The 25375-nt window shown below is 45.5% G+C and overlaps 1 protein-coding gene across 2 annotated transcripts in view; it reads left to right on the top strand.

Moving 5' to 3' along the window:
* The window catches only part of TBC1D2 (TBC1 domain family member 2), a 511011-nt gene that overhangs the window by 328756 nt on the left and 156880 nt on the right, over positions 1 to 25375 (top strand). For both annotated transcript variants that reach the window (XM_078676557.1, XM_078676558.1), the window contains exon 10: positions 21477 to 21953. In XM_078676557.1, the coding sequence (XP_078532683.1) occupies positions 21477 to 21953 (477 nt within the window). The remainder of the gene's footprint in view (positions 1 to 21476; positions 21954 to 25375) is intronic.

The raw sequence follows: 25375 nt of genomic DNA, 5'->3' as shown, positions 1-25375 counted from the left end.
AGAAATTTAGCCAAGTAACACTCAGGGAAATGCATTATTCAGATTTCTGTAGGCATTTTTACGTATTCCTACACTATCTGAGAGACTGAGGTGCGTAACGGTCAGGAAATACTAAACCTAGTAAATACCACTCCTGAGGTAGTGGTATTTACTGAGGGTGGGATTGGAGCAGTAAATAATAGGGCAAGAAGGGCCAACATGATGTCTTTACCTTTTCATCTTCCTTTTCTAGTAATAATGTCGTTGTAACTTGGGTCTGCCATCGCTATGCCCTCTGGACACTGACAGCTGCACGTGTGTAGTGAAGTTGCCTTATGTCCGAGTTTATCTGCGTATTGTGAAGTCTGCTATAGTATCCTTTTGGAGCTGAGAGCTGTGCGTGTTAAAAGTGCCCATTGCACCTCTCCATCAGTGATTGGGAGATGCTATTGTGTTCTCCATTCTCTCAGTATATTTCATTGTCACCTTACATTGCGCCCTTGAGGCTGGATTACCTGTGCCAGGTCTCTGTGACAGTCTAGGAATAAGAAAGAGTTCTTGTTTTCAGAGACGCAGTTATTATAATCCTGGGGTATCCCTTTATAAACCATTGTAAGCTGGTCCTACTTTAGTGTACTTAGTTGCAAGACGTGAAAGACTACAACTACCAGCATGCATGACATTGTGAAATGAGAACAAGGGGCTAGAACTGTGCATCTCCCTGTTAAAATTAAGTCATCTGGTAATGACATCTAAACCTGTGTTTTTATTCTGGTGGTATGTTTTTCTAACGCACTCTATTTCTTCCATAAAATTCTCCATGTGGTAACTGTAAATATGCAGGACTGAAAGGACTCAGCAACAGTGTCCCAGACTTGAGGAACAAAAATAACAGGACTCTGTTGTCTGAGGTGCCAACTGCATTCCAGGCCTCTTTACAAACCTGGTGCTAGGCATCTGCTATCACCCAACAGAATCAATCAGAATGCACTGCCTATTTCAAAGGCATCATTCACAGACCAGCAAATAGAGGCAGAGGTGAACTGAACAAAATTGTAGAGTAATTGTATTTATATGGCACTTACTACCCCTGATGAGGCATCCAAGCGCTAAAATACAGCAAGCATGTTGCACAATCCTCTGTATACAGTAACAGCAACACTGAATTGGTTGGAGGACTAGCTGATTAAAAAGACAGACAATACATGCACACTAAATGAAACAGAAGCGGAGACAGAAAGGGAAACGTAAAGACAGAACAGACATTCGAGGAACACATAAAGGGGACATGCGAATATGCACAACATGTACAAATGGCAGGGAGGGGTTAGAGGATAGTGGCCATCAACATGGAGACAGTGATGTAGGAGGATTAAAGAAGAGATAAGAAGCATGCACTGTAAGAGTACCAGAAACAGATGTAGAAATAAGAAGATCACAAGCAACACCGGGACATTAAGTAAACAAATGCCCTTGGAAAACATATCTGACATTTGATCTCGGTCTTTCAGTTCTCAGCAAATGTGATGAGCTACGAATAAGATTTGCAGATCTATTTACAAAATCACAGCAGAGCAGGGAGTTGGTGAAAACAGAACCGATCATGTGAATTGCTTTTCAAGAAAGAAATGAGTAGTTCTTAACAGATGCTAAAACGGTGACCAGCGGATTGATATAATACTTGGTCCCTGCTCTCAAGGACAGCTAAACACAGGAATGACAAATGCATGCCACGGACAAATGGGGAGAAAGAATAGGAGAGTGATGATGGAGCCAGCAAATGGTAAGCGTATGGATGGGCTGAAGCCTACAAAGTATATACAACATGTCAAGTGCTGTCTAGAGGAGACCTAATAAGCAAAAGAAAATGAGTGATGACGCAGATGAGGGGTGCCTACAAAATGTTGCGGGCTGCATCTTTATTATTTATCACTCTGAGATGGATCGGTAAACTACAGAAAGAAAAAGAGGAAAAGAAGATGGGGATATTCTCAAGAACGTGTGATAATTTCAGAAAAATTAGCTCAAAGCAACTCTTCACATCGCAGTCTATTGCGGGAAAAATAACACTGTTTTAACGTTGTGTCCTCAACACGGCGGTACCATACGATAGGCACACGATAACGCATCAAATGTCCGCGATAAATTCAACACGACTCTGCAAAATTGTGAAACATGAACGCAAAAAAAGTTGCGATGAGACCAATCACAATACAAAAATCAGCGAAAACCAGCAACAGGCCTGCAATTCACACACATCAGGTGGGAAAAATCACCATAAAAGCAGAACAAAACCAAAGGGAAACTAAAACAAACTGCGTAGCACCATGGATGCACCTGGACCGAGTGCAGAGGCCAACGCGAACCCCACAAGCCCCACAGACCACCAGCAAGGAACCTCGGGGTCGGGGAAGAGCAAGGAGAATTGGAAGAGGAAGACGGGGTGCAGTCCACAGGAAAACCAGATCAGCGTCACGGAGGTGACAGAACACTACCATCAACTGAACTCCAATTTGACAAATGGGAATGCATTCGGAGAGTCGAGGAGTTCAACGGAGGAGGCCTAAAGGCACTGGCATGATGTGAAAAGCCAAACCAAGCACAAACCTTCTGCCAAAAGGAAGGCAGCAACGGTGACAGGAGGTAGGAGTCCTGCACCACAGGAGAAGCTGGAGGAAATGGAGGCCACAGTCATCAGTGTGGAGACGGTCCAAAGAGTTGGGAGTACGGACACAGCTCAATAGGACCTGACACAACATCAACAGGGTGAGTAATGCCCAGGGACTGGGGAGACGGGGGGAAATGGACACAATGGCACACATGCACAACGATGTGTAGCACACTGCACACCCACAATGACCCAGGATCATGTCCCTGACCCCTGTCACAGCACAACCGACGACAATGTGTTACAAAGTGCAACACCAACACTGCAGAACAGAGGACACAACTGGCTCAGGCGCAGAAATAGGCCAATCACATCTAACATAGCAGGAAACTGTGAGATTAAAATGTACGTGTACAACCTCACATCCGTCATGTAGTCCAAATGTCCACTGTCCCGCATCAAATATTCAGCACCTCCCACACAGTCCCAATGTACATTATCATACAGTCTGCATGTAAACTAGAACAATGCACCCCCTTCACATTATAGCGGGACAAATAACACCTCCAGCAGAGCACACCAGACAAATCATCAGTGATGCTGGAAAGGAGCACCACACCTTCGACACCGACGCCCTACAACAGCTCATGGACATCTTAGGCAACCCACCACCCAGGAGCAGGGCAGCTAAGCTACATAGAGGAGACCCAGCCTCTGCACAGATCACACAGCAGGAAGCACCCACCACCACGGCTGGCTCCCAACACTTCACCGAGGCACACACCACATTCCAATGCCAGGTGTTAGAATGCAAAAAGGAGGTCGCCGAACAGGTGCGGTGTGGTCAGAGCTCATGGAAGCTGAACTAGATCACATACGTGGGTGTCTAAGTCCCATCAGGGACCACCTGCACCCCACAAAGGATACCCACAATGCGACAGAGACACATGCATTTGCACATTTCCTGTAATGAACCATACCCAGAGCCCTGGAATTATCACTCACACACCCATGCTGAACCTCCGTATGACGGCCCAGTCCAATCCTCATACGTATTGAGTGGGTGACGACAAAACTACATGTCCAAGGTCTTACCCGCTGCCAGCGGTGTCATGTTTGCATCCACTGTACACGGTACAATGTAATGTTGTGTGGCCTGGGGCCCTCATGCATACATCAAGACCACACGGACACACGCAGATAGTTTGTGGAACTGGCTACGGGCACATGCGCCTGGCCCCTTTTTTGGCAGGGTCACATGTACAGTGATGCCTGTGCTGGATGTGTGTGGGGTGAGTGTAAGCCAGCTCGCAAGGAGTGGTTGGTGCTGACAACAACTTCAACAGTGAACACTAATAAAAACGGAAACAGAAAACACCAGCATTATAGAGACAACTGCGGGGCATCATGGTGGTAGCCGGATTAAGTACAGAGGTCACCCAATATGCAAACAGAAGTGTTCGTGAGATGCAGTGGACTGAGGTTGGTGCACCAGAGGAGAGCGCGCTCATGTGAAGAAAATGTCTAGGATTGTGTCCCTTCGGGATATTCCTGATGCAGCTGCAGTGGGGTGTATTACACCTGCATCATCTTCCTCATCATCGTCCCAGGTCTCCCACACTGCCTGAGGTGACATTGCTGCGTGAGCTCTCCACAGCAACCAACTCAATCAGAAATGGTCCATGAGTTGTGGTGCATTGAGTTAGTGGCACCTGGAGTGCTGGGCAGGGTATCGGGCAGATGATGGCATCCACGTCAGGTGTGAGCAAATCCATTAGTCTGACAGTACAACTGTTTAGACTCTGGCAGTTAGTGTTTGGAGGTGGTCCTGGTGGTGATGGCGTGTGCCTCCTGCAGTGATGCGATGTCCGGGCCAGTCAGGACTCGATTTGATGTGTGAGCCCTGGTGGACCGCAGTTGAGTCCGGAGGCAGCGGACAGCACAAGGCCACATACACAGGGCATTGATGACCCCAAGGCCATTGTCTCAGCGGCCATCCAATATCTCATCAGACATGGTTCCTGACTTGAGCTGCACAGAGTTAGTGGCCCAGGACGCACTGCGGCCGGCACAGGCACACCGCCATGGGACGGTGACTTGTGGTGCACTGAGGTAGGGCCAAGTGGACTGAGGGGGTCCTCGTCGATGTTGAAGGTGAATGTGGCGGAGGGTTGCGGGGGACATTGTCCTCCTGGGCATGATGCAGAGGGCAGAAGCGGCAAATTGAGGAGTGGAATGCTACAGTCTTGTTATTACCACCAAGTCAGTATCAGCTACATGAGGATGAAGACAACCCCCAGTCCATAGTCTCAGATGCCACCAAAGTTCAACCAGAGAGTGTCCATGAATGTCGCGAAACAGATTAAGTGGCATCGGGGCTGAGAGGGGATGCAGTCTGCGATGAGGCTGTTACAATGATATGAACTCTGCCATGAAGAATCAAGACTCAGTTCCAAATGTGTGACCTACTCGAGTGCATTGTGGCACGAGGGCAGTAGTCCATGGGGACCCACACACATGTGTGGTTGGAATGTTATACACAGACTTGGTGGCACCACATCGAATGGAGTATAGTGATATAAATCCTGTCATAAAAAATGTACTCTGCCATAGTGTAATCAAGATTCAGTTCCAAATGTGTGACCTAGTAGTCCGCTGTGTATGCCGGTGGAGTATGTCAACGAGAAAGGAGTACTGTGGGCCTGTGTCGCAGAGACCATAATGGTCTGAGGAGGCCGGGCCAGCCCATTCCACTCATGCTTACAGGGGGGAACGTAACAAGCTACATTTCCGCGATCTTCCGCACTGACTGGGGTGACATGGTTGCGTTCACTGTCCACTGCACTCCATACACCAGCAGTGGGCTGGCTGTGAGACTCCTCCGCCTCTGGCAGTTGGTGGTTGGACGGTACCAGAGGACAACAAGTGCAGCACAGCCAGCAGCTTTGTCCGAGGTGGGATGTTGGTTGTCCGCTGTGTTGCTTCCGTCAGCCTGTGGGCAATGATGGTCAGGATGTGGAGGATTTTGATACTGTAGTGGGCAATGGCATTCTCTGGTATTGGGTCTTTGAGGTTGGTGCGTTTTCTGAAGGTCGCTGTCTTTGTACGTGGTGGCCCGGGGGGGTCCAGGGGGTGGTGTTTGTGGGTCTTGTGGCTCTGTTGGGGTTCCGAGCTGCATGATCAGTGGCTCCATGGCATCTGTTGATCTTCAGGTGTGGCTCTGGGCTGGGCTACCTTTTCTGGTGCAGGCTGTCGTCCACCTTTACACCAGGTCAGAGCAGGTGTTAATTTCCTGCTGCTAACGTGCCGTATACCCTGTTTTGGGTACTTATCACCAATCTGGCTAGTCGTAGAGAATGTTGCAGAGTGGTGTTGTCGCAGCTTTTTGCACGGGAACGCATACTCTGCATCTCATTAGTGATAGTTGCCGGGGTCATCTGTGGCAATGATTTTGCGGCTGTTATCGCAGGTAAACTGGTGTTCAGGGCTGTTAGCACCAGCTTGTGAATGGGGCGATACATTTATTGCCACTTTGGCTGTGATAAAGTGCTGATAACTCGCCGATAACTCCTTGAGAATATGCCCTGTAGAGTGAAAGTCCTTTTTTTCCAAGGCGGAGGGGTCATTAAAAATGTGCTGCCTTTTCCTCCCCACACCTCCTAAAAAAAGTGGTGATGGGGTGTATCGCTGGACAGCTGGTGGGGGGAAGTTACAGGGAGGTAAAGCAGTACACTAGGGAAAGCAGGCCCCCATGGCTTCAACCCTTGCTGACTGTTTTTCTTCCTGGTTTGCTACTTGATATTGTTTTTTTTTTCCTTGTTCCTTTCTGTGCCATATTGTGTATCAGTTTTGTCTGTGCTCGATTCTTTGCCATACTCTGTTGTTTTTCATTGTATTTTCCCTGCTACCTGCGCCCTTCCTGCTGTTTCACCCTTCTGCCGGTACTACCCACCACCTCCCTTCCACCTCCCAGGACCTACTTAATGGAGGTCGCAGCACAACTGCACAGTAGACGGGTGCAGCGGGCGCGATGCTGGTACACCAAAGGCAATCTCGTCTGTGCCCTTCCGCAACTGGACCTCACTTAGCGGCAGGAACTATGACCCTCCGGCCACCCACGGATACTTGCCACAGAGCTCTGAGCCCTGGACCCCAGACGTTGCAACAACAACTGCTGCATCTCATCTCCCCAATCAACAGTAGAATCTTTTTCCTGCTGCCGTTGCCAACTCGCCTTTTTTCAAAGTTAATTTTCGTAAAAACCACTGGAGCATATATCTTGAGACATAGCAAAGGCACATCGGGGTACCAGTCCCTACAATTTTGCCAAGTTTGGTGGAAATCCATTCAGCCGTTCGGGCTAAAAGTGAGTCCAACCGCCCTATGGAAATTAACATGGGGAAAACACGTTTTGGGACCCCCCTTTTATCTCGGCCCCCGCTTGACGGATCCCCCCGAAACTTTCAGGGAAGGAGCGGAGCGCAGCGAGGCAAAGTTAATGAAAATTACAGGCAGATAACTCATTCGGCGCCAAAGTTATTCCCAATAGAATGTTGCGGATTTCCTATGGAAAACGATCCTAACTATAAATACCTACTGGCGACCGCCAGTAGGTAATATATATCACCTTTGGAGTGGAGAACGCACGTGGTCGAGCCTAAAGCCATCTTATTAATTATTACAGGCATCTAATGCAGTAGAGGCACTTAAGGTCAGGTTTTGCAACCAGTCATTACTTCTAGTCGACCAAGTCCAGGTAGTGGCTGTAGCTAGCTATGCTGGAGAAATATGGGCCTACTGTGATGATGTTCGTTTAACCGTAACACAAAATAAGTACCTTAGAAGTACTTTTTTTAAGAACAGATATATCAATAATCCAATTAAGATTATTGCATAAATCTGAGAGCATACAACATATCAGAGTTAAAAAAGCAGTATTGTTTTAGGTCAGTGTTTGCTCCAATGACGGTGCTTTCTTTTGACTGTGACGCAGCCGGTGGGTGCCAAGTGCTGTTTCAGGTCGGAGACATGGCCTACATGACTGACAAGAGTCCACAGGCGTGGCACAAAACCAGATAGGCCTGCTTTTCCTGTTTCTCAGCATGCCTTAGTACATGCCTTAGTGCAAGGCAGAGAAGCACAGTACGAGGGGAGCCTAGGGCAATGCCAGGGTTATGGGTGCCATGTTAGCTGTGCAGCATGACATTTTGGTAGGAAGGCTGTTCACCTTTGCTCCCTGGGTCAGTACAGTGCAAAGGCTGTGAACATCCAACCATTACTTTTTCAAAAAAGATTCCTACACCTTCATACTGACTACTAAGTCAGGTTGCCATCCAGAAATACCTAGCCTACTGTGGAATCATCTACTCTGCACTGCCAAAGAACCTCAATGCCCGGCTCCAAAGAATCTCAATGCCCGGCGCAAAAGGTTGATGGACCCAGAGCGTGAAGTAAGCTCTGGAAGCGGGATGAAACCTGCCATCATAGCACTCAGTTGTCTCCCAATTGATACTAAGATGAAATTTAAAATTGTTGGCACCATCCATGTTGGGATCGGGCCACAAGAGGAAAGGGGTGAGAATGAGGCAGTTCATTGGGTCTGATATGTCCTGGAATCAGCCGCTAGCACCATCTGTTGACCCTAGCGGCTCCTGCAAAATGTGTTCCTGTTGGTTTGAATAGTGCTTTGTCCTTTGCACCTATTGTTGGCGCTCTTCCCATCATTATCCAGGGTGCTGTGCGTGGTTCTAGTCACCTGGATGGCTAGATCAAAGGTCTTCAATTTTTCTTCTTCCAAGCCTCACGTGAAACATATGCATTCATGTCGGATCACTTTCAAAACTTTAGGATCAGAAAGGTAGTGGAGAAGGAGGAACTGAGGATTAATAAATTACGTCGACTGGCAAAAATAGAGGAGAATCTGCCAGTGTTTTTCATCTTTATAATATTAACGCAAAATAGCAACTTCTAACATGATTTCTTCTATTTCAGTGCTTTCTAGTCTATCCTAAATGGACTAATAAAGTAAACAGATGCAGCATCGGCGCCTAATAAAAAGTACAGCTTGTAAAAGTTAAGGCAAGATGCATCCCTCTCAATCTTTTGTCTCCAAGTACTTTGAGATTATTGATAGTGATCTTTTGAAATCAATGGAAAGTAAGCACTTTTAAAAGAGTGAGTGAGGTTTCTAGAGCACTTAAGCCCACGAATGTGCAGGGGGTATGTCCCTGGTTTGGAGGGTGGTGAGTCCAACGAAGTTGTCACCCTCCGAGAGAGGGCGACATTAGGTGAATTCATGATACTCTCAGCGTCATTGCTACAGAGGAAGAATTGTTGGAAGACAGAAAAAATGGATCTCAGAGCTGCTTTTCTTTACCACGTGCTTTCTAACATGTAGCATTTTCAGTATGTTTACAATACTTTAACACATTCTGACGGGAAAACATGGCGGCCGCAGGCTAGCGCGGGACGCACGTCTCTCCCATCGCTCCTACTCTGCGGCACCTGATTGCGTGCTGAGCCGGCAGAGACATATCTGAGTACAGCCGATTATGGCTGAGTAACACAGATACTTCGAGTGGCAAAAAAACTGCAAGAATCCTTTTTGAAAAGTGACCCCGGCAACCCAGTAGCTTGAAGAGCGAGACATATCTTTTAAAGGGGCGACTTCACTTTCAGCAGCCCAGCACCTAGGATTTCGGAATTCGGCCGATTTCTGACTCCGCTCCGCTTGGACTTAGTGGCGTTTTTTTCAGCGAACTCTGAAGCGGGAGCCGATGTGCCTGGCTCCGGCTGAGAGACCCCACCCCCCCACCTACCTTCCGAAGTGGAGACAAGCAGCCGTGGAGCTAAGGCGAGGTCGCAGGGCGGTGGCTCGCGGGCTCCTACATAGAGGTTTGACGGGGGGAGAGGGAGGGTGGGAAGACTGTCACGGTGGACGGCCAAGTTAATGCGGGGGAGCCCATAGCACTTGCATTTGACAGGGGGAGCGGAGGGGGTCTGTGTGAGACAGAAGGAGACAGAGAGGCTGGGGGAGAACCTGAGGAGGGGGAGGCAGCCACAAAGCTGATTCCAAGTCAACAAATACAGAAGGATGCACCCCCGAAAAGCAAGGCTTAAAGACAGGGAAGAGGGAAGGGCATAAGAAGCACAAAAGGCGGCCACAAACCATAGCCCCTGGGGGGAAAGAAGAGGTGGAGAAACCATTGAAGATAGCTAGCGTGAGTAAAGATAAGGCTGAGGCAGGTTGGGTTTCAGATAATCCCGGGGATAGTGAGAAGGATAGGAGGGGACATGTGAGTAAATAGGTTGGAAAAAAAAGAAAGGGCAAAGACAAGAGTATACAAAATAGCGCAGTGCGTGTTACCCCGTCACTCCGTTCCTTTTTCAAAGTGCTTCCCCAGGTCCTGGCAATCAACCCTGTAAAATCCGGTGACCCGATAAACCGGTTGAGTATGGCTGAGGTTAATCAGCTCGAAGCAATTGTGAGTTTAAACGAAGGTGGACCAACAAGTAAGCCTCTTACCCCCGCACCACCCCCGTCATTACAGGCTCCCTCTCCGGGGACATCCGCCTCTTCTCTCCCCTCTCCTCTTACCTCTCTTATTCCTCTTAACTCTACCTCTACCACTACTACTACCGCTGCCCCTCCTGGCATGAGTAATGTAAACCATGTTCAGGACAAGGGGGGTAAAAATCCTACGACGGACACCGGCACGGAGGAGGGGCGGGTGGGGGAGGGGGAGTCAAATAACTCTCTTGAAACTATTTTGATTGCTATGTCAGCTATGAGGGAGGAGATCAGGAGCGATTTCGCAGTATCCAAGGCAAACCAAAACGACATAAGAGCGGCCTGCGAAATTCTGGAAAGAAAGGTGGATGGATTGTATGAGAGAACGGAGAGTTTGGAGGGGGAGGTGGGATCTATAAAAGCGAATTTGGAGGTGGCTGAGTCCAAGATCCAAACTTTACGGAGGGAAGGAGAAGCTATGAAGGAGAGGGTTGAGTCGTTGGAAAACTTTTCACGGAGGAATAATTTGCGGATTTTGAAAGTCCCTGAGGGAAAAGAAGGGGATGATATAAAAGCTTTTGTGGTTGCGCTTTTGAAGGTCTCTCTAAATTTGGATGAAACAGTCGAGTTACTTGATAGAGATATCCAGGGGATCCATCGAGACCCCTTCCGCCTCAACCCTGGGAGAACCAAACCACGAAAAATCCTAGTAAATTTTCAGACATATGATCCTAAACCTCGCACTGAAGGCCAAGACAATCAAGGGTACCGACTTTTTGTGTGAAGTCAGGTCAGACCTCTCAAAAGCAACATTAGATCGGCAATGGGAGTTGGGTCAGAGGATGGAAAAGCTCAGGGCAGCCGGTGCCACGGTCCAGATGCGATTCCCCGCCTTTCTGCGGATACTGTACAATAATAAAATGTACAATATCCGATCCCCCTTTGAGGTGGATGAGTTCTTGGAGAAAATGGGGGAGAGTTCAAGGGGGGGAGCTAAAAGGATGGGTCAGCTGGATGTTTTTGCGTTCTTAGTAGAAATATAGTAAGGCACCGGGTGGGTTAAAGGGTTTAAGAACTACCTATTAAAAAAAAGCGGTATAGAAGCATGGGATTAAGGTGATTAAAGAGAGACAGTGAGATATTACATATCTTATACTGTACCAGCTGACTTAATAGGTACACACTGACATCTGCATATAATAGTAGGGGAGTTTCTCCTTATTTTTTGTCTTTTAGCAGTCTCTATGGTAAAATGAGGGATTAAGGGATGAGGGATTAAATCGGCATCTATTATTCACTATTATCAACTATTTAGAAAACAGGTTGCACAGTAGGGTAGGAGGGTGAGGGATGGGGGGGACTTAAATCTGGCCATACACCTGGCTAGCGTAAGGAAGGAGGGGTTTTCCAGGGGTGGGAGGGAAGTACGGGGCACAGGGGGGAAGTGGGAAAAACAATAAAATTCCTCAAGAGTCAGACCTCACAAAGGTTAGAAGGTTAGTTTGCCTTACAAGCCTTTATCACCAGATAATTGTCATATTTCAGCTTTTTGTAAAGTTGTCCCTATGGCAGAGGAAAAAAGTAGGGGGAGAAGGTAAAAAAAATAGATGATCCCTATAGAAATTTTATCCTGGAATGTCAATGGCCTGCGAGTAAGGAGTCGAAGGTATACAATCTTACAATATTTGAGAGATGCTCCTGCGCAGGCCATCGTCATTCAAGAGACGCATTTACTTAAAGCGGAGGTCTGTGAGATGCTAAAGAAACAGAAATGGGTAGATACGTTTTCATTCACGGACCAAACCGCAAATATAAGAGGGATCCCAATAATTTTTTAAAAAGCAGCAAAAGCTCAAGTTGGAATGTAAGGAGGACCGCAGCGGGAGATGGCTAATGTTGAGAATTTTAGTGGAGGGCACGACTTTGACGTTGGTGGGGTATTATGGGCCGAACCAAGACGACCCCTCTTACTTGAAAGCAATCCAGAACCACCTTATACTTTCTCAGGATCCAGTTATCTGGGTCGGAGATTTTAACATAGTACTTAACCCTTTGTTAGATAAGTCTTCCAAGTCAAGAGCGCTTATACCATCTAAATCAAGGCTGGCTCTGTTAGATATAATGGAACATATGGGTCTAGCTGATGTATGGAGGGAAAGAGCAGGAAACAAATTGGGGGTTTCCTTCAAAAACCTTAAATACAAACATAAGTCAAGTATTGATTACGCCCTTTTTAGCTATTCTTTAAAGGCCTCGTTAAAGCAGTTGGCTTACCTTCCCTCACACATGTCGGACCATATGGCAATTGTATTTGAACTTCAAATGGGTAATTATAAAAAAGACTCCTCTTGCTCTTTTGACCGTACGATTCTTTTAGAGGAGGAGGAAACTAACTTTTTGTTATCAGAGGCGAAGTTTTTTTTTGGAATCAAATTTGGACTCGGCAAATATTAATATAGTCTGGGATGCCATGAAGGCCTATATGAGGGGCTGCATAACTAACAGAGCCACGTATAGAAGGAAAATGTACTGGGAGAAAATCAGAAATATTGAGCAGGAGCTGGCCAAAATAGATCAAGAGTGGGGTTCCGCTATGGCATCCCCGGGTGTGGCATAAAAACAGGCCAATCTGAGAAGTCAGCTCGAAACCATACTACAAGATCAGTTAACTAAAAGGTGGGAGGCGAGCAAAATCTCGCATTTTGAATTTGGGGAAGCCGCGAGAAAGGTCCTCGCATGGAAAGTCAAAGCTGACCAGGCAAAAAACGACATCAAAGAGATCAAACGAGAAGGAGAGACCGTTACTAGGACCTCGGACCGGGAAAAAGGGATTGCTTTTCAAGAATTCTTTCAAGAAATATATAAGGAGGAGGTTAGGAATGATCCGGAGGCTAGGGATAGGGTGCTAGATAACATCGCCTTACCTACCCTGCTAACATCACAGAGGGTCCACTTAGAGTGGGAGATTTCAGAGGAGGAGGTGGGAAAAGCGATAGGTCATTTGAAGAAAGGAAAAACGGCAGGCCCGGATGGGTTACCCAGAGAATTATATCAGGGGTTAAGCTCCGCCATAGTTTCAGCATTGACGGCCCTTCTTAATGGTATACTTCGGAGGGGGGAGAGCCCCCGGATTCCTGGAATGAAGCTACGATCGTTCTCATTCCTAAGCCAGGCAAAAACCCGGTGGAGTGTGGCTCCTATAGGCCAATTTCCCTCCTAATTAACAACTACTAAATTTTTACATCTATTTTGGCACCCAGATTGGGGGAGGTAATGGGTTCAATAATCCACCCGGACCAAAGGGGGTTTATAAGGGGGTGCCAGCTGGCTGATCACACTCGAGACCTGGTGGGGGCAATAGATATCGCAACCATCTTTTCTCTCCCACTGGCCACTCTGACCTTGGACGCCACCAAAGCCTTCGATAGGGTCAATTGGCCCTATCTGGTGGAGGTGATGAGAAGGCTTGGGTTGGGGGATGTGTTCTGTCGGGTCATTGAGACCCTGTATAGGGCTCCAAGGGCTAGATTGCTAGTTAATGGCGCCTTAACAGATCCGATAAAAATCACCAGAGGCACCAGACAAGGCTGCCCGCTCTCCCCTCTCTTATTTAATCTATACATTGAGGCGTTCGCCCAAGTGTTGAGAGAGGAAGTAGATATTTCTCCATTTGTATTTGGTGAGTGGGTGAAGCGGATAGCGCTCTATGCAGACGATATTTTGATCTATACGTCTGATCCGGAAAGAACTTTCTCAACTGTAATTAAAAAGGCAGAGGAGTTCGGGCGGATCTCTGGCTATGACATCAACGCCAGTAAAACGGAGATCATGTGCTGGAACGTTCCTAATTTACAACTAAAAGTGGCAACATCTATGAGATATTTGGGAATACGAATTACCCAAGAAATAGGCAATATGGCACAGACCAATTTAGATCGGGATGCCACTGAGTGTAGAAAACTTTTAAAATCTTGGTCGTTCCTGCCACTTTCTATTCTCAGGAGAATAAATCTAGTTAAAATGTCCATCCTCCCAAAGTTTACTTTTATTTTTAATTCCATCCCCTTGATGTTTGATTGTAAAAAATTGGAAAAAAGCCTGCGCAAAATTAATTTGTTTATATGGAACTATAAAACAGCCAGGCTGGCCTGGAAGAAGTTGAGAAGGAGGAGGGAGAAGGGAGGGCTCCTTAAAACTCCACTAAGATCATCTTTGGGGGTTATGTTCAGGTCCATGTTAGTGGGAGTGGATATTCCACCGGACGGATTTCTATTCAAGTTTGGAGATATGAAATACTTCAAGAAAGTGAGACTAAAGAAAGTCGGGTTACACTATTACTCTAATTTTGCCCCGGTGTGGGAGTCTCCAGGGCAGCCACCTTGTATGCAGGACAGTCTGGCAATCCCGTTAAAGGAAGCTGGGATACTCAGATGGGGGGAGATATTGGTTGATGGGAGGGCACAGGACTGGGAGGGGTTGAGGGATAGGGTGGGCCCGACTTTTTCTAGGTTCAAACTTATACAGCTGGACAGTTGGAATCGAGCAGTAAGTAGGAGGGGTCCCCAACTGGGGAAACACAGCTACCTTGAACAACAATTGGTAGAAAAGTGAGAGGGGGGTAAAGAGGTGGCAACCTGGTATTGGAGTATAGTGGAGGAGGCAGATGGAGATTTAACTTTGCCAGACGAGCTATGGGGAAACAAGTTGGCCCTTCAGTGCGAGGATTCATGGATGAGATCCTTCAATTTCCTGTACAGAATAGTGAAGCCAGCATGGTTAAAGTGCAATCATTTGTTCACTCTGCATCGTGCTTACTTTTCACCCTTAAGGCTCTCAGAATTTCTCCCGGGGAAGAAATGTAATAAGTGTAACCTTGTGGCAGCTTCAGACATACACATGTTTAAGGATTGTCCTGCTATTACGTTCTTTTGGGAGGAAGTAAAGGCTACCTTGGAATAGATCTTAAGTATGTCCCTGAACATCACTCTTCCATTAATAATTTTTGGATTGGAGGAAAGTGTAACTGGCGACGCAAAGCCTTTTCTTTTTTATTCTATTATTCTGGCAAGACGGCAAATATGTAAATATTTGGTGGATTCTAATGCTCCATCGCAGGCAGCATGGTTAATGTCGTTGTATGAAACCTCAAAGACGGACTTGGCCAGATCGTGTAGTAAAAAGAAATCTGTCCTTCTGGGATTTGTTAATTAACTGGAGATAGGAATTCCGTTTTATTTATTTATTTATTTATTAATTTTCCCCGGGTCCTATGATTATGCCGATTAGGCTCTAGAGACCTTGGGACGTGGCCCCATCCGAAACAAAATCCCGGGTCTGTCAGGTTGAATAACGTTGGCTGGAACAAAAGGGCTGCACCCATCTCTCCGTTTCCACCTTTGAGGCCTGGTCTCCCGCCTACCAATAAATCGGGCCTGGGAAAGGACTTGAAGGAGGAAAGATCTCCAAGTTTTTCAAGGCAGACACGCATGGTAGTTGGCTCGTCTTTGTGGATGGAGGTTATGGCAAATGAGGAAAAAAAAATGCTTTAACACATTTTAAACACAGCCCTTGGTAAAGTAACGCAGCTCAGATCTGCTCCTGTCCATTCTAGCCACAGCAGCTTTTTTTTAGCGTTTTGCGAATCAACTGTTCTGAGATCTGTAGGTACAGTTTTTTATTAGAACATTTAACTCAGTAGGGTAGGTCTCTCTCCACTGCGACAAGGTGAGCTGACATGCTGCAGCAGGCAGGAGTTGCTCCCCTCTTCTGTGCCACGGGGCTAAGGCCGCAGCAGGCAGCGCCCTCTTCTTGTTTGCAAAACATCACAATGAGGCCTGCCCCTACTCTATACCATGGGCCATTTCCATATGGCCGCCAACAGGCACTTGCCTCTCCCTATTTCTAAATCATCACATTGAGCCTGCACGTGGCTCCATCTCCCTCAAACCATGCTCTGCTCCAATCAGCCAACATTATTAGCGCCCCAGGAGTCTACAAAGGGTAGTGCTGCTCTCCATGGGTGCCAGTGCCAGCCTTATGGGGCAGCAGGATCCTTCAATCACTCTTAGCACTGAAAATGACGTGTGAAACACAGGCTCGAAATGTACCAAGCAAATGTCACTCTTCCAGGCTGCCTTTCAAGCACTGGTGAATAACCCCACAGTCACATCCCCACCCCCACACACACACACACACCTTGTGACTCCTCTAACTGTGCCCCAATGGGATTAGCATCATGGACCCCAAGGCGTTTGCGCTCCCCAGTTTCAAGAGATAAGAAATGTGACCTGGATGTAAATCTTAGGATCTGGGAGCTGGTGGAGCCATGACCTTGTTTCTGATGGCACCAATCGGCAGGGTCTATAGAGTTTTCAGTAGTCTCTGAACTCTTAAAATACATCTTGATGCCCTGCTGTAGTGCTTACATGTATATATTTCAGCAAAGCAATCCATGGGCGAGTGCTGCCCTCTTGTAAGCTGGGAGCTGTTCTAGCAGCAGTTGCTTCCCAATATCGACTTGGTCCAGACTCATTCTCTGGGAGAGGTTGAGGTGACTGTGATTGGTAGTCATCTGATGACAGCTCTGGCTTCAGAGGGTGGCACTGGCATTGACTGAACAGTTGGCTGAACCCCCGATGTGGTTCACACAGCTTTATTTGAGCCCACCAATGGCTATCAGGCTTGAGCATCATACTCAAAATGGACCTGTGGCTCTCCTCTCTTCCCAGTAGATGCTTGAGTAGGGCAACATCATCTATTATTTCAACGTGTAGCTGTCGTCAGCTTCAGGGAGAAATAAGGAGTTATTTGTCATGGTAGGAAGAGGGTTGAAGTCCTGTGTTGTGTAATTTTGTGCACAAGTGCAGTCATTCTATGCTAATTCACTTATTAGAAAATCGATCACATTTTATTAACCTACTTGGAATTTAAAGCACTTTTTTCTCCTCAGATTTTTCTTTTCTGTCAAATATAATGCACTTTTTTACCGTTGGTCACTACTACTACCAATTACGTTTTACTGATATTGAAAATGGTCTATGAAGTATTGGATTCTGATGAATAATTTTTGGAAAAGAAAGAAGAAAATAGTGTACTTATGAAGCACTCCTGGACACCTGGTAGGAGTAGCCGAGGCAGCGGTCAAGGTAAAGATGAGTAAAGTATGCATTACTAATCTGGCAAAGCAGGTAGTAATATATTTCCTCCTCGGTAACAAGGTTGGGAGTAATAATTTTGTTTCTGTGTGGCAAGGCTGACTTTATTTTAAAGGTTATTTTGACCTTTTTGGTGCACCAAGCCCAGAACATCCCCAGGATTTTGACAGAGCTTAGTTAAACTCAAAGTACATTGTGTTTTTCCAATTTGGCATTCGTCTAGCGACAGGTAGTCACTTTTCCTGTGTTGAGTGCCATTTTCAATTACAATATAGCTATTAACTTTGTAGCTTGTTTAGTTACAGTTGGTTTTTTATTTCATGTTTCTGATGGATACTTCTAACCGCAGATTCTTCTAATTGGGACTATCCTAAGGTGCCAGACTGGACCTGTAAGATTTTTCAGTACAGCCCTAGTGCTCCAGTGAGTGGCTCTGTGTCAAGTATGCTCTGCCCCAGAAGTGACAGCTTGATCTGCATATAGGTGCCACCTAATTGCTCTGACTTTAGTTAACTTATTTCCATGCCTTCGTAGGAGGATCCAGAGTTAGCTCCTGCTTTTTTCTCGCCAGTCAATGAACTTTTTTCCGAATTGTTTCCAATGACAGTGTTCAAGCCTCCTAAAATGACAGCGTTCACGCCTTATACAGACTGTTGCAAAGAAAGGGCTGTTCAGGACAGATCCTCACAAGATGTGCATTTCATATGTGGGTTCAGGCCATGGCTCCAAGTTGCGCGGAGAGGGTTATCTGATAAACCTGTGTTCATTAAGCCAAGCGTTACCTCGCTGAACACCACAGAAAGTCATGTAAAGCTCGTTCCGTCACAGAATCGAGGACACAAACTTGTTCCCCCTGTTGGGGCTGATCCTGTGACAGGTCATCACCGAGATCAAAGTCTTCATGTAAGTCCAAGACGAAAGAGAAGAACAAAAGTTCAGCAGGCCTCGTCTCAACCTTGCCATTCTCCCTCTGAGAATTCGCAAGGACTCCAAGTTAACTGCCCCGCGTCTCGCTCCCGGTCCACTACTGAGGAGCCGAACCTGCAGCCCGATCCCATGCATCCCAAATTCTGAGGTTCATCAGCGATGCCATAACAGATTGAGACATTTAAGTATACCATTGTCCACATCTTTGGCACCCTACTGACTGCCTCTGTTCTGCTTTTGTGTATAACAGATCCGTTGATGCCTTGGTCAGGTTACCATCGCTGGGTTCATCATCAGTGCCGTCTGTGCCTCCCGACCCCACTTTGGAGTGGACTCAACACCCTACACCAAGATCCTTGCTGGTTTCGTCTGCGTCAATGCTGTCACCAATGCCACTGATGCTGGAGGAGGGAGCTGATTCCATTATTCTGTCCTATTCTGAACTGCATCCGTCTTGACCTTGGCCACAGCCGCAGTCCGGCACAGTTCTGTTTGTCACGCATGGCTGTATTACATTGTGATGCTGACAAAACACTATCTTTATTGAGGAGCTGCCCTCCAGTGCTCAGATCGGACTCTGACCAGAGCCAAGCACCTTTTGGTGATAATGGTGATAGTGGACATTAGTTTGTCCTTCACTATAATGACAATGTTTAGTTAAACCAACAAGAGGCCAGTGGACTGGATACTTCCCTCGACATGGTGCTGGTATAAGCCCTTTGCCCTTTTATGGATGAGTCTGCTTCATTTGCTATGGTCATCAGATGGGTGCAGAATGTTTTGGATCTATAGTTACTATCGATTGAGGTAAAAACACACATCCTAACAGTGGTGTTACAGCCCAGACAGTCCCCATTGGAGCACTTACTGCCTTTCAACAAGGCTGTAGCCTACACCCTTGTGGACACTTGAAACAAACCCTGCTTTTGTCTACCAGTAAAAAGGCAGGTGACACATCATCACAGACCTGCTAGGGGAAACCCTTCTTTCCTTAGTCAACACACTACTCCTGGATCCCTGTTAGTACAGGCTTCCAACAGCAGGGTTAAACCCAGTTCTTTCTGGACTAATAATTCTCAGGTGACGTTTAGGCATCACTCTCAGATATGCCTTATGATTGGTCTTGCCTCATTGGCTTAGAAGGCCGACTCTGCTCTCAAGCACTTTAAAGAAAGTAGAGCTTCTACGCACTCCCTCAGTTGATCCACATCACCAAGGCAGTATCCACAGCAGTTTTGCGCTTTTGAGACATTGTTAAGAGTTTTGCTTATAGACAGCGTCAAGGCCCACCACCTCAACAACAGGACGCTCCCGGTGTCTAAATAAAGGGAAGAACCCTGAATTGATCTCTTCGACACTGCAGAGAACTGACAGTGACAACACTTTGGCACGTTGTACTTTCCAAGAAGGCTCTGTCTCGGAAACGCATTCCTCAGGGAGTGCAACACGGGACTACTGCCACTACCTCCCCTGCCCCAAGTTCTGATGAAGATCAAGAATGACTGAGCCCAAGTCATCCTAGAGACTCCGGTTTTGGGAATGAAATCGGTCCTGTAATCAGGCTGCTACTTCAGGAGGATCTTCTGTCACAGTAGCATGGTAGGTTCTTGCTCCCGGGCCTGTGCAATGTGCACCTCCATGCATCAAGATTGAGCGGTGGCGGTTGACTGCATTCTATTTACATTCCAAAGTAGTGAATGCCATTTAGGCTGTGAGGCATCCTTTTACAAAATCTGTTTACACCAGTCAGTGGAACAGGTTTGTGGTTGGGTGTGAAACCCATAATACAGCCCATTATAAGCCAAACTGTAGGATTTGGGACTGTTTGTTTTGTCTCTGGCCAAGCACAGACTTGTTGTGGACACTGTTAAAGTCTTTTGGTCTTTCTGAGGTTGCCTGACCAGCCATCCTTGCTCAAATCAACCGATATGATATGTTTCTTCAAAGTTTGGCCCACACGTTTACCACAAAGCCTTTCATGATGCCTGAGTACGACATTAATCTTGTCCTTACTTTCCTTATGTGTAATCTGTTTGAACTATTGAACAGCAGTCCCCAGCATCTCCTGAAAGTGAAGACAGTTTTCCTCTTTGAGATTGCTTCAGCTCATTGCATAGGTAAGCTTCAAGCTATTTTAGTGCAGCCTTCCTACACCACATTCAGGGCAAATTGGTGCTGCGGCCTACAGTGGCCTTTCTTCTGAAGGTTGTGACTCCCTTCCTTATTAGCCAGTCTATCCCACTTCTGATATTCTGTACTCCTCCTCACCCTTTGAAGGAGGAGAAGAGATTCCATTTCTTGGACCGCAAAAGAGCGCTGATCATTTACATTGATCTCACAAAAGACCTTTGGTGAACGATCAGCTCTTTGTGGATTTCTCTGGGTCAGAGAAAGGCAAGGCAGTGCAGAAGAGGACACTGTCCAGGTGAATAGTACTCTACATCAAGATCTGCTACGCGTTGGCCAAGATTGAGGGAGCAATCTATCAGAGCCAAGGCTGCTAATACTGTGATTGCACATGGAGTGGCTGTCCAGGATGTTTGTCAAGCTGCTTGTGGGCATCAGTGCACATGTTTGAAAAAACACTACTGCCTTAACAGCCATGCCTCATGAGAAGGATACTTTGGCTGAATGGTCCAGCAGGATTTTTTGGTCTGAGTCGTTCCAAAGATCGACCACCGGGGGAGGTACTGCATTGGTGTCTGTTCCAAAGGTGAGGAATATGCAGTTAGAAGTATCCTTCAGAACGAGTTACTTGCCTTTAATAACGCTTTTTCTCTTAGCTACTCTATCTAATCATAGGTTCCTCACTGCCCTCCCTCCATGTTCTATGGAATGGACTATTTTCCATCTAAAAAGGTCCCAATCTACAGATCTGCAACCAGATGCAAAAAATGTTCTTTGTGCTCTGCATCTGAAGGCGTGGACACTGTGCAAAAAGAAAGACACCGCCATGCTTAGGTGGTGCCTACCTCTAGTTCCATCTGCCACTTCAGGGCAGAGCTGGGTCAACACAGAGCCACACGACTTCAGCTACCAGTGTGCAGTACCATGCTGAAATATGTTCGGATCCCGTTTAATGCCTGAGGCCATTCTATAGGTGAGACGTTTGCAGTAAGATAGATTATCCATCACGTCACGCAAAGCATTACCGAAGGTAAGTAACATTTTCATTTCACTTATAATGTACTATTCTGCATATCAGTTAAAATAAATGGTGAAGATCCACTAGCATGCCAGTTTCAGGCACTGAAAAGATAATAAAATAATTTCAGCTGTGTTTTTTTCCCCTTTACAGGAAGTACGATGAATATGGATTCCTGACCATTCCTGAATATAACTTTGAGCATCAGAAACTTCTGGCCAAAATCCAAGCACTAGGAATCAAATCCAATAATCTTCTGAACCATGAGATTGTAGAAAAGCCTTTACATATGAGGTGGAACAACATTGGCGAGCTAGCTCCCTCTGTGGAGCTGAAGAATCTAATCCGGATGGGAATCCCTGTGGAGTACCGGCAGGATGTATGGAAATGGATAGTAAGTCGACGGGTACCAATGTCACAAAATTCCAGCCACTACGAGAATCTCCTGAAGAAGTGTGAGGACAAGGAGAACCCAGCCTCAAGGCAGATAGAGCTGGACCTTCACAGAACTTTGACCAACAACAGGCACTTCTCCGTACCCACATCTCAGTACATTCAGAAGCTACGGCGGGTGCTGCTTGCGTTTTCATGGCACAACCCCACCATTGGCTACTGTCAGGGGTTAAACAGGTACTTCGCTCAGTTAGACAGTGCATGTGCTTTAGAACTTTGTTTTCCTAGTTTGTGATATGTTCTTTTTAATGTAAATCTGTCTAGTGATGGGCTGCGGTAAAGACCTTTGGGTCCGATTCACAAAGGCAAACTGAGACGAAAGTCTAACTTTACGACTTTTGGTATTCACAAAGGGCAGTTACGAGTGGTAAATGATACTGATGCCCTTTGTGAATACCGAAAGTCGTAAAATTAGACGCTCGTCTCAGTTTACCTTTGTGAATCGTGCCCTTTATGTTTAGCCCTTTTCCTGAATGCTTCTTAATTGTATATTTGCGGATTTTTTATATTTCTTATCTTTGACCTTCAAAGATTTGAGTTGTGCCACTGGTGTGGAACTCAAATATGTATTCCTCTCCCCTTTCCCTGAAAAGCTGAGTCTTACAATTGCTCATAGATCCGTAAAAGTATCTGCCCACAATTCAGTTTTCTGCGTCTGCCCTGAACACGTGGCTCGTGGCGCCTGGAAGGCTGCATCTACCCACATTGCCGGATTCTAAGATGCTTTTGAGTGGAGTCACTGAACCACTAATTGTGTTACTTGAACAGGCCTTACAATAAGCACTATTGATTCAGGCTAGAGTTAAAACGCTCCACCGAATACTTTCGAATATATTTTCCATCACAAAAAATGTTTCATCTGATGCTTTGCAGACTTTCAAATACATTTCCCATCACAGTAAACTATTCGGATGTGCACTGCCTACTATTGGGAAGGCCTTACAATTCACTATCTACAGTAGTACTGTTAAATCAAAGGCTATGGCTCTCTACTAATCGTTTTCAGATATGAATTTTCAGAACTGCAAAACGGGTCACTCACATTCTTAGACGCCTACGAACTTGCAGTGTTGTCAAAAACTGCAATAAAAACGTTTTTTTTTCTCCACGGTTCGACTTATTTTTAGTGACCAGTTTATATCCCGCGCTCTGTATTATCCTTATGCCCCACCAAATGAAATCAGAGTAGCAAGAGGTCTAAAATATTAAACGATTGATCAATATGTTGTGGAGTAGAAAGTTCAATAAAGTTGCACACGGTTAACATACAGTAAATGGACTGCTCTCAGTCAGTTTCATAACTTTAAGTAAAGAAATTAAAATGTATTTCTGTTAAGTTCCTTTGCTTAGTAGAGGCGGTATCAATACCTCTACTAAACTTTTTTACTAAACTTTTAATTAAGGTCAACAGGTTAATGCACAGGGAACCTTCCCTATAGGGACCGTCCAGCTGGTGGAAACCAGTTACCAGAAGGTGCACTGTGGCTCTGGTTTCCTTGGGGACGCCAGAGAAGCTGCTGCAATGTCCCCTGCTATTTGTATAGTTTCCAGAGAGCATCAACTAATGAGGGTTTTTTTCTCATTGCCTGCTTCCTTGGCACATCGGGACACAGGGTTTGCAGGATAGGCAGGCGGCCCCTCTCCTATGTAAAGGGATCACTGAAACAATATCGATGGCAAAAATATAGACCTACAAAAATATCGAGTAAAAAATATAGAATGCCTAAATATCGACTTCCTATCTTCAAACAGGTAAGTACAAAAATATCGAATCAAAAATATAGATAGTCAAAATATCGAATTTTTTAAATAGTTAAAAGTAATTTTACATTAAATAAATAATAAATATAACTAACTGAAACATACTTAAAATACTTAAATAACATTAAAATTAATAAATAATTAATATAAATGAAAATAAAAAAATGTTAATAACATTTTTTTTTTTTTCGTGGTTTGGTTCTGTGTGAAACGCCGGCGCTCTTGATGATAGCGTGGTGCCCTCCTTAGACGACGGAACCAGTCGTAAAATTTGCACACAAGGATACCGGCTGGAAACCGGTAAGGAGGCACTCACACAGGTTATTTCAGTTTAGACCAACTGCTTTTATTTCAGCATACTCGTCCTAACCCAACGCGTTTCGCCTTCAGCCGAAGGCTTGATCACGGGTGTTGACCTCTAACACGAGCCTACTTTTATTTCAGTTCCTCTTTCTGAGTTCGTCTGTTGGTCAATTGCACAATATTTGAGGGTTTCCCAATTGTTGTTATGGTACTGTGTCATGTGTTTGGCGATTGCATTGGACTGGTCTTGATGAGTGACAGCTCTTGTATGTTCAAGCATTCTTTTTTTGGCCTCAAAGATTGTGCTGCCGATGTAACTTTTGGCGCAGGGTCATGTCACCATATAAACTACGAACGTGCTTTTGCACGTCAGATGTTGTTTTATTTTCCATTTTTTTCCTCCAAACATAGAGAGTTCTTTTGTTGGAGATGCAATTCGGCAAACCTTGCATTGTTTGCATGGCCAAAAGCCCTCACGATGCATCCAATTTACAGTTGGAGATTTTTTAAAGTGGCTGTGGACTAATTGGTCACCCAGATTTTTTGCTCTGCGGAAGGTTACATGTGGATGTTCTCCAATGATTTTTGATAGTGTTGAATCTGTCCGTAGAATACCCCAGTGTTTTTTGATTATTCTCATTAGTGTCCCCTTTTCCGCATTGTATGATGTTATTAATCTGATTTTGTTGTCAGTTTTAGTCTCTTGGACTTTGTGTAGGATTTCTTTTCTGTCCGTTTCAATTACTTTCTTGAGGCTTTTTTTCACATTGTTCGGTTGGTATTTTCTTTTTATGAATCTATTTGAGGCCTCCGTGCTGTGTTTGAGGAATTCCGAGTTTTTAGAACAGTTTCTTTTTATGCGGAGAAATTCTCCATATGGATTACTTCTTTTTAGTTTGTCATCATGGAAACTTTGTCCATGTAGTACAGAGTTGGCCGCAGTCTTCTTTCGGTGTAGTGTGGTTTCAAGACAGTTGTTCTCAATATATATTTCTGTGTCCAGGAACACTACCCGATTGCTGCTTATTTCGCACGTGAACTTCAGATTTGTAGGTGTATTGTTTAGTTTTTCAAAGTATTGTTCAAAATCTGTTTGTTCACCGTCCCATATTATAAAAAGATCGTCTATGAATCTAAGCCATAGTATTGTCCTCTTTTTCCACGCATAATGTTCTGTTTTCCATGCCTCATTTTGTTCATACCAACCCATGGTAAGATTAGCGTAATTTGGTGAAAAAGAAAATCCCATGGCGCATCCCCGTATTTGTTTAAAGATGTTTTTGTCAAATAGGAAATAGTTGTTATGTAGGCATAAGAAGATCATGTGATTTAACATTTCATTATGTTCCTTATATCTTATGTTCCTTTTTCCCAGATAGTATCTGCATGCATTCATCCTAATGGTGTGCTCGATGTTTGTGTACAGTGATGTCACATCCGTTGTGATTAGTTTGAAAGAAGGTTTCCAGACAATTTTTTCTAGTTGTTTTAAAAGGTCACTAGTATCCTTTATGAATGATGGGAGGTCTCTGACC

The sequence above is a fragment of the Lissotriton helveticus genome, chromosome 2_1 (genome assembly GCF_964261635.1).
Source record: "Lissotriton helveticus chromosome 2_1, aLisHel1.1, whole genome shotgun sequence".
In the NCBI taxonomy this organism is placed as follows: Eukaryota; Metazoa; Chordata; class Amphibia; order Caudata; family Salamandridae; genus Lissotriton; species Lissotriton helveticus.
The sequence above is the reverse complement of the archived record's forward strand: the minus strand, read 5'-3'. Positions and strand labels throughout refer to the sequence as shown.